The sequence below is a fragment of the Vanessa cardui genome, chromosome 6, assembly GCF_905220365.1.
Source record: "Vanessa cardui chromosome 6, ilVanCard2.1, whole genome shotgun sequence".
In the NCBI taxonomy this organism is placed as follows: domain Eukaryota; kingdom Metazoa; phylum Arthropoda; class Insecta; order Lepidoptera; family Nymphalidae; genus Vanessa; species Vanessa cardui.
Window position 1 is genome coordinate 7,250,967 of NC_061128.1, and position 10,395 is coordinate 7,261,361.

The 10,395-nt window shown below is 33.9% G+C and overlaps 1 protein-coding gene across 1 annotated transcript; it reads left to right on the plus strand.

The window, feature by feature from the left end:
- The first annotated feature begins 741 nt into the window (after positions 1–741).
- On the plus strand, positions 742–8,277 carry LOC124530749. The gene is made up of 5 exons (XM_047105017.1): positions 742–1,389; positions 3,489–3,586; positions 6,708–6,779; positions 6,869–6,985; positions 7,060–8,277. The coding sequence occupies exons 1-5, from the start codon at positions 1,176–1,178 to the stop codon at positions 7,495–7,497; spliced, it is 939 nt and encodes a 312-aa protein (XP_046960973.1). The 5' UTR covers positions 742–1,175; the 3' UTR covers positions 7,498–8,277.
- The last annotated feature ends 2,118 nt before the right edge of the window (positions 8,278–10,395 follow it).

The following is a 10,395-nucleotide window of genomic DNA, read 5'->3' on the forward strand; positions in this document are numbered from 1 at the left end:
ATGTACCTACGTTGTATTTATGGCTAACCCTTAATCAATATTTAAGAAACTGTTCTTATATTTAACTTTTTTTCAACTTCGTTCCCGAATATCATAATCATTAATCCATAGGCGCATTCACAATGTTTCACTTATGATAAGGTGATTTTTCGAGTTTGAAATATTTCTTTGATTTCAATGTAATTGTAGAGTTGTTATTAAGAAGTGAGACGGTTAAATTAAAAGTTTTCAATGACCAGTTTCTCTGAAGGACGTAGGGTGGTGCGTAGTTCGTCGCATAACTATAATTGACCGTAATGTGGGTCACTGTCGCCTACGCGCAATACGATAAAACTTTGCAACTATCATTTACTTACTAGCTACGCACCTAATATTATATTCATTAATTAAATCCACGTTATTGCATATACTTATTTACAAACATAAGCCGATGATAAAAAGATAAACAACATTAAGCAACTTTCCATGCGTGTTTCAAAAGCTTCAAGGAATATAAAATTTGCATCAAAAAATAAAATTATATGAATAAAAGTTTGTTATGAAATAGTTTCGTTGGAGGGCGAAAGTGTGTACTAATTAATAGTGCAAAGTATTGATCAATTGTTTCACCATGGTTCTAAATATAAAATTTCGTGGAGAAAGACAAAGTTCGCGCGCAATACGGGCGCGGGCAGGTAGAGCGGGCGCGGGCACGCGGCGGCAGCGTATCGATTCCGCGGCGCCTTCAGTCGGCGTCCGTCGAGCGCCGCGCTGCGCCGAGCCGCCGGCGAGCGGGCGTCGCCCCTCCCGCGGCCCGCACCCTCTACCCCGGCCCTCGTTTACTGAATCTCTCGCTGTCGCCGCTTCGCCGGCAAACTCGACCGACCTCTTTTAGCTAGCTAACGTCGCAACCGCGTTCGTTTCCCGCCGCGAAACTGCGTTCGAACTCTACGTGATTTAGCTGCACTGATTTGAACTTTTTAAAGCGGCCAAATTGTTTAAAGTTTTATTTGATTTCTAGAATTCTTTCTTAATTCGAATGATGAATATTACTTTTTTGTAATGTATCTGGAGCGCGGCAAAGTACGGTAGTAGGGACAGATAAGTTTGAGAGCATGAGTGCGATGCGTGTAAGTGCGCGCGGTTGCGGACGAGCATGGCCGGACGCGTTGCCGGCTGCGTAGGCGCAGGCAGCGATGGACTGCTGCAACTACGGCGAGTACCGCGGGCAAGCGCACGCACAGTACGGTGCGAGCCCCGGTTGGGAGGGCTACGGTTACGCGCCGCTGCCTTACACGCCCTACGCGCACGCCTACTACTCGCCGCACGCGCACGACCCTTACACGCGCTATTACCGCTACGATTATCCCGCGCATCACGTGCACCACAGCGACCATGCGATGTCCATGGGTTGGTATTTTTTTTAAATGTTTCATTTATTTTAATGTAATCTCTGACTAAAGAAATTATACATTTTACAAAATAATCTCTAACATTTCATTTATAATTTTGGGTATGACAGTAATTCATCTGAATGTAATTTTAATGATTCCTCCTTCAGTTTGTTAAAAATGCTTTTTTATCATTGAGAAAAAAAATCTGTGTTACTTTTTTAAAATTTATCAAATGATTTTTTTACTGGTAACAACATATTAGTATAACTTATTTGTTACTAAAATAAGTGCGCGACAAATATGTATATTACAACCATCTAAAAACATACCTTTCTGCAATTTATAAATTTTATATCTGATATTAATAATTTTTAAAGGCTTAATTGATTTCCCAAGAGTGACACTGTTTTTTGTATTGCGTAAACTAAATATATTTATGCAGTTTAATTTAATTATCAAGGAATTTGAATTTAAGAATGATAAAATAGAATTATTTTTATAGGGGTTCCTTATAAAATTTGCCCCTAATATAATTTGTTTAAGTTAGAACTAAGATATATTCAATACTAAAAATTAAACGTAAGATAAATGCTACAATTTTAAGAATGAAAAGTATAAGAATTATCTTAATGTTACTTATTACGCGTGAATCTAACACGTGTAGTTATTCTTACAACTTACGTATGTTTTAAATTATGAGAGTTCATTAGATTTATTAAATTACAAATGTTAGACTAGGTTGTTTCGTTAAGAGGTGATGTTTGTTTACCAATATTCGAGAGATCGGAATCCACGCGCGTGGTGAGGCGACATTCTGTACAATGAAGAATGAAGTAAGAATTAATGTTTACGTTTGGGCGGATTTCTCGACGCGCGACGTCTGCCGCACGTGTCGGCTGAGGGGCGGGCGGGGTCGCGCTACAGGTGGTCCCCCCGCCCCGCCACCCGCGCGCGGGATTGATTGCCCGCACGGCGCACAGCCACTCTACATATTGACCGGGGTGCTAACACCCGCGTCTCCTCTCACTATGAACTTTACAGGCTACGTGAATACGACCGCGTCAGTTTTGTAACTATGCATCTATATACAAGCAAGCGATATGTGTATCACTTTAACTTTTCTCTGAATTCGATTTCATTAAAAGATTTTAGAAATTAAGGTTCATTAAACGAATTGAATTTCTTTAACATTAAAATGTTGAAGTTTTTGTCGCATAAAGTTTACAGCCGAATAAACAAAATAAATGAATATGGAAATGGCATTCCTAGTCACGCGATTAAACGCGAGCTTGACAGTGAGCAATTTGTATTTTAATTTCATTATTTACATAGAATATCTCGCGAAGGAAATTGTGACAATGTAGCGCAAGTTACATCAGATCAATGAAGTATACAATTTTTATTGACGAGATAAAACGACGCAAAAATATCTATTCGTAAGGCTCTGTGTAATTAAATATAAAGCACACAGTTTTCAATTTTATTATTGCTTATAGTAAATTATTATTATATTTATAAATTAAAAAAAAATCTTAATTTTTCAAAACGAAGATTTTAGATACGGAAGTTTTTTAAGTTCGATTTACAGTAAACATAAAGTTATGATTCAATACTAAGACTTACAGTTATTGTATATATTAAAAATTATTATGGTTTAACAAACCTTAGTCTGAATAGATGTTTATATTGATGACTAAAAATATTCAATAAATAATCTTAACGAGAATTTAGTAGATTTAACAAAAAAAGTTTTTATCAGTATATCTAAACTAACTCTGTCTGTCTGTTTGTTGCTCCGAATTGATGAAATATGTATTTAGCAAATTTTAACTCTAAGGTATTGCATAGGATATTTATTTGCCTAAAACATGACACCCAAGCCTCTAAAATGCGAGAGAAGCCGTGGGCGACAGCTAGTTTTATATAATGCAGTGTAGAGCTAAAAATAATGAGTTTATTGAAAAAGTATTCATACAAATAATTATCAAATTTATCTTTGATTTACTCAAATCACATATCAATTTGATAATAATTTTATTTTTATTACAGTTTTTGTTGTTTGAAAAACACTTATGTTAAAAATAAAAAAATAATTGAGAACTATATTTCGGTCAGATTACGGCGCCTACGCGCTGAAGGAGGCGCGGACGAGACGAGCCTTGGCGAGGCGGGAGCTACGCACGCATCCCGCGCATTTGCCCTTACCGCATACGGTAACTATTTATTATTTATAGTTTATTACTGAATCTCATTGATAATTATGTATTGAATTTAATGCTCATGAATTACCATTTATTTTCTCTCGTTCGTAATTTAATAATAACTAATCAATTGCTAAGAAAGCAATTAGCACTTCTTTTATTTTCTATATTAAGTAATGTGTCTTATTGACAAAGGGAAATTTCATAAATTGCTATCAATATTTGCTACCTACGTAATTTAATTTAACGGGCGTTTATTAATCTGTTAACTCGACAAAAGTATGTATTATAATAACATGTTGCATATTTACAGTTATGTTCTTATAACTATTGTAAATGAATATGTTTATTATGATTTTCATCAAAACAATTAATTACAATAGCACTACAAAACTTCATATTAAGTAGTACTAATTACTGGCGCTGTACGCACATTTCGAGTGTGAAATATCGTTGCGGTGCGCGGCGTCCACTCCTGAATATATAGGTCAGTGTCAGAGGACAGTCTACGTTTGTACAATGTCCACGTCGCGAAACTTAACTCCATTCATTCTAATCCTTATTAACCTTATAATTGATGCTTTAGAGTTCAATTTTGCTTGCTATCTTTTATAAGCTATGAATTAGTTTTCGCTTTTTGCCAAAATGAGCTTGTTACTTATCAAGTTTTGGCAAAAGTTTCATCCGAATTAATCGTATTTAGTTTGATCGGTGTCATTGACATTTTGCCGCTATATTTTATCATCTTTTCAGCTGACGAGATGTCTAATCTAGTCGAGTAATTATTATATTTGGGGATGAATTGCTTTTGTATAGTCTCACCTGCGTATTTTTCTTATATAATTTGTAACTAATTGAGTAAAATATTTTCTTGACAATTTTTACGTTTGTTAAGAGAATAATCCTATATTATAATTTCTGTGAAATTTATGTTAACATTTGTATATTATTGAAAAAATTCGAATGAAATAAAATACAAAAACTTTTGGGCGGTGGGACTAAAACTTTACAATATTAAACGAATTATTTGTGTACTTAAGCCAAAGACTTTATTTTGGGAAACGGAAGTAGTTTTAAAGTGGTAATATTTACGGTGTTATATTATGAGGAATAGAGGTACAAAGGCGCTAATGAGGGCGGCGGGTGGCGCGGGGTGGTAGCCCATGAAAGCTGTCAGCGGTTGATTTTTCCGAGTGTCGTGGGCGCGCTGATCGATAAGTCACGTGGTTCGCGCCGCGCTCGCCGGTTACCGCTCGATAGTTAGCCTCCGCAAATCTCCCGCCACTACTCTAATGTACCGTATGACTAGTTTTCAGCTCCACATGCATTGCGTAATTACGTATGTACAAGGTTGTCAACATAGCTATGAGCCTTACTAAACATTAATAGAATTTTATTAAACACGATTTACAAGAACTTTCTTATATAAAAACTTAATCTTACATTTTTGTCTCCTCGATCGTTGTACCTTACCACAAGTCTACGGTCTGTAATAAAGTTCTCCGCTATAATATTCATACCCACCCAAAAGTTTCGTCGCGATGAATGCTGTAAACGTTATGATTTATGAATCGATATAATACGTATCTGATATCGTTAATAAAAATCGTGTTTATTTGATTTTCACATACATTTCATATGTAATCCAAATAAATATTATAGTCACGACATAAAAATGCGTCTTATTAAAATAAATGAATTTGAATTGGAAACTGCGAAATGTTTTCTTATAGAAAATATATGTCTGATAATTCATTTGGCAATTAATATTAAAGTGTGAACTGTTTCTGGTTAACGTTTATAAGTAAATGAATGAATGAATGAATCAGCGAATAGATATATCATACAAATAAGGGGAAGATATATAAGAGAAGGCGAATAAGAAGGTGCAGGGTTTTCCCAAGATGTGACGGATGCAGTACTGCAACGCAGAAGTGCAGAGGGAGTGACGGTCATCGATCGTGGCGCGCCGCCCCACCCCATCCAACACTAAACGTTATCTCGTATATACATACATACGTTATGCTAGTTTTATATACGGGTATATTAAAGGACTAATCGTGTGTTTAATATGTGATACTCGATAAAATATTTGTTCGTATTATGCAGCGAATTGTTACCTATATAATGACTGTTCAAGTTCCGCTGAAGTTATCCGTTGAAAATTAATTTAAAGTACCGAAAATACAAATAAAAAAAATAAATGCTAAGATCGTTATCATCGATATGACATATAATTATTTGCTTTTAGTGTTTTAAGTATTTTGTTTCGTTTCGTTGAATTGTACAATAATTTTCGATTTAAATAAAGCATGATTGCGGTGTGGTCATGCAAATACGTTGTCCATGAGTCGTGGACTTCATTCCCACGTGTAGATGTAACTTAATAGTTTAAACATACAAACGTACGCTGATACATTTATTTATTAAAAGCATGATTCTTCTTCGAATGAAACGAAATATTATTATTAAATTCGTTTGAAAGTTTTCCTCAATCGAACGTGTTTTTCAAACCTTAAACTATTAAATATTATAATAAACTATTTATTGTATATGTTCATCGGTGTTTGTATTTATATTTAATAATAATCAGTCAAAAAAATAACTACAATTAATAATAAACAATAAAGTATTTTCAAGTGAAAAACTAAATGGCTTATAGCGACGGCAACTCAGTAAATCGGCATTGATTGTGCTAAGTTTATGTTATCGATTGCTCGTTTATCGTCATCAGTTCGCTATGTAACGCGCCGTTTACTTCACTCGAAGCTTGAATCGATACTCGCGAAACGTTCTCTTCGGCCCCTAACAAATGACACACTAGTTTACACCTCTGCGCTCAAATAAATGTATTATGATTTAGAAAACTTTATGTTTTCCTTAGGTAGCAAATATTGGAATGGTTCGTTCATTGTATTTATTAAATTGCATTAATTTACTTACGGTATTTTTCTGTTTATATAAACAAACTTTTGTTTTATGTTTTCTCTGTTGTTTGTTTGTTTGTTTTCTACGTGAATCAGCTGTCAAAGCCGGTATTTGTTACTAATTCTATTAATTGTGTTTTTGTAGTCTACTAAGATTATCTTAATATTAATGTAATTTATTAAAACTATTTTGTATGTTCTTTCAGCCACCTTTAGAATGTGGCATAAATGGCCGTGGTCAAGGCTACTGCGAACCGCAAATGTGGTCTCCTTACCAGGTAACTGAACATAAAACACATTGTAAAGTTACGTAACTTGTGCCTGAGTAAGGAACGAATGTAACTGAAGTGTTTGATACGTTTTACAGATGGGTATGATGGGAGGAGGCTGGAGTGGGATTAATCCTGCTAACGGTTCATGGGCTTCCCGAAGTATGTGTTCGCGGGAACCAATGCGTTACGCCTCTGATTGTAGATTGATAAAAGTAAATATATATTTCAAAGATTATTCACATATGTGATAAGAGTAAAAAGTCACAATATCTCTAACATTTTTCAGGGTTCAAACATGCACCATCAAAATCAAATTTGTGCTCAGGACGGAAGGTCAACGCCTTATCCGACGTACGAAGAACCACATTACAATAGGGAAAATGGACAGAAGCAAGCTAACATTCAAGAGTTTCCAGGGCGAAATATGATACCGTCCGAGGCGGCGCGACCGACTCGCGAACACTTCTTTGCAGAGCAGCGACGTTCTCCGCCAGAAGAAAAACGACCACCGGTAGTCCCTCTACCGGCTTTCCAACAAGCCTTCGGGTCTACTGAGATAGGTAAATTTGCCGAAGCCTTTAGTCGAGCAGAGGTCGCACATGAAGCGGAGGATTCCACTGACAATTTTATGTTCGAGTCGTTTCAAGACTGGGAAGCTTCACCCGACCCACAATGGACCTCGCAAACGGCAACCCGGGAAATAAAATGTGAAGAAAATTTTTGAGGATAACTTTGTCTTCTCGCTAGTGCTAATTTTGGGCGATTCCGCCTCGTAGGTAATTAGATAATTTTTTAGTTTCACCACCACGTTGCCAAAATGATGTAGTTCGATGTCGGAGATACCGCGATATCTTAGAACTAGGATGTGATACCAAATTTTTTAAAGTGTATGAAGTCAACTGAACAAATAGTGGTGTGACTTTTAATCGATATACATATGATATGATATAATATAATAGAAAAATTAGTTATTCCCTTTGACTAGTTTTAGACAGACCTTAAAAGACAAGAAATTAAACTATTAGTGTGGGACGACGGAGGAGTAGGTAGGTATGGCAATGAGTAGGAAAAATGAATCACTTTTCAATGTGCCTTTAATTGGAGAGCCCGGCCGCAGCACGCGCGGCGTCGCGCCCCTCACCGCTCGCTCCGTGTCGATATCATCATTACAATAGCTATCTTAGGGACCAACGTTTAGACAAATATACACGACCCTGTCGCGTACACGACCTATGCGCAATAAGCTCAACGAAACGAATGTGAACGTTCTGTCAGGGAGTTTAACGAAATTTATAGGAACCCTAGTTGAATGTTATTAAATTACTCGATAAATAAAAAAACAGATCTAGCTGTCTGTTGTAATTATTAGTCTATTTTGTAAAAAATATCGTTAGTATAACAAAAATACAAGTTTATGGTGGTTATTGATTATATAGTAATCGTAAATTTACAAATACCTAATTATTATTATAGCTAAATGCATTACGTATGGCATTAGGCGGTTTTGCTATCGTAAACTAATTTAAGTAAAAAACGCTGCGAGTTTACAGAAAACAACAAATGAAAAAATCTTTTTATTTTTATTATTTGGTTTGTATTAAGCAATCAACAGGATTATAGAGAAGACTTTTGTAATTTGACAACATGTTAATTTAAATTTTAAAGGGGCTTTAAAGACGCCGCGCGGTATCATGTAACCTTTGAAATAATTAATGAGTAATGAAAGTCATGTAAGTATATTTAGGTAGGTAAATTTTTAAAGAGATTACTTATGAATAAGACAGCTTTTTGAAAAAATGCTAGGGGTCCAATCAAGTTGAAATAAATACCTATTACGGTCTTACATAACAATGTCACAATCTTCTAAATGTCCCGCTGCACTTACTGGATAGATCGATTTTGTGCGTCTTAAAAGGACTCTTCGTTTTAATAAAATTGGACCTGATCGTTTCGTGTACTCACAATTTACATTAAATTGCATTAAGTGTTTTATAAAATCCACAAAATCCCTTTCAAATTACTATTATTTTTGTATCTGTGATATGTTTTCAGTGTTTTTATTTATTTAAATTTAATGTGTATGGTTCTGTGCAATCGTTATTAGAGTATTTACATAAATCTCACAAATAGTTAATTGATAGTAAAACATTTCCACTGCTTGTTCGTTTATCATGTGCTTAACTATTTCTAAACTTAATGTCTTTCAAATATACAACGTACTCGACGCGATTCGTGTACATTACATAACTTCCAATCGTCTTCGGTTTACAATAAGAATCTACGTGTCTGTATCTGAACCTCTTTCGACAAATCTGCAAAATTAAAGGAGTGCCTTATGTAATTATTATAATATGAAACTAGGTGGAAGAATTTTATTCTAGTCTAATTTGATGAAACACCATATTATAGTTAATAATGAAACCTCTTTTAAACCGAGAATTTCATGTATAAGTAGATGTGATAATAAACTTATATAAAGTTATTTGACATATACATGTAATAGCGCGCGTATTATATATAATAAATAATTAAACTTTATTTAATGTGTGCGCTATCATAAATTACAATAGATACGAGTATATACAAAGTGATTTGTTATATAATAACAGTTTAATTTGTGTGAATATTTATCAAGTTATGAGATTAAGTTTTACTTTACGTTGTACTGATTTATTTTATAAGAGTTGATGCTGACTAGATGTTATGTTGACCTTTACTAAAGTAGCTGCTTAGATAATGGTCAAAATTGAAGATTAGTCAAGACTCTTAGTATTAACTGTCACAACATTTGATTCAGTATTCTACAGATGTAGCATGTTATACAATTATCTTACACAGTATACCGACATCCATGAGCCGATTTTATGTTCATTTATTCTTTCTCAACGTAAACGACTTTTATGCTAATAAATACTTTATTAAAAAAATTATTTCTTGACTACTTTTTTTTTTGAGATATAGATATATATACTTTTTTGTTCGTTTAAATTATTATAAAACGTAGTCTGTGCCACATAATATAATGTATATACAATATACATTTCTTTAGATAGTTCTATTGTTATTTATTTAAGTTAGGAGTTTATAATTTATACTGTAGAGAGTTGTACAGAACGTATTTTAAAATATTCTAAGTGTTTCACTTAATATAGAGCTTCCCGTTTGACTATCCTACAATTTTGTCTACCACCAGAGTTAGTTTTACCATTATTGTAATATCATTCTAGTTTTCATATCAATTTATTATTTTTTATATAAATTAGCGAATGAATTAAATTCCATTCATTCTTTATAAGGTCATTTAACACATTCGTCAACCGTAACATTGTTTTAAAAGTGTCAAAATAATAGTACAAAGGTACACAATCATCATAATTTATTACCTGGGTGAATTTATAATTTAAATATATATATTCAAAAAAATAGAGAAAATACGATTGATAAATTAGACAATGAATATAAGTTAAGAGTAGCGATGGCAACAAATCGTTCAAAAAAAGATTTATCAAGGAAAATTAAAAAGAAAAATGTAATGAATACAAATACTTCTAGTTAATGTCATTATTGTAAATATTTAATTATGTTTTAAATGTTTAATTCATATCAATTTAGAGAAACTGTT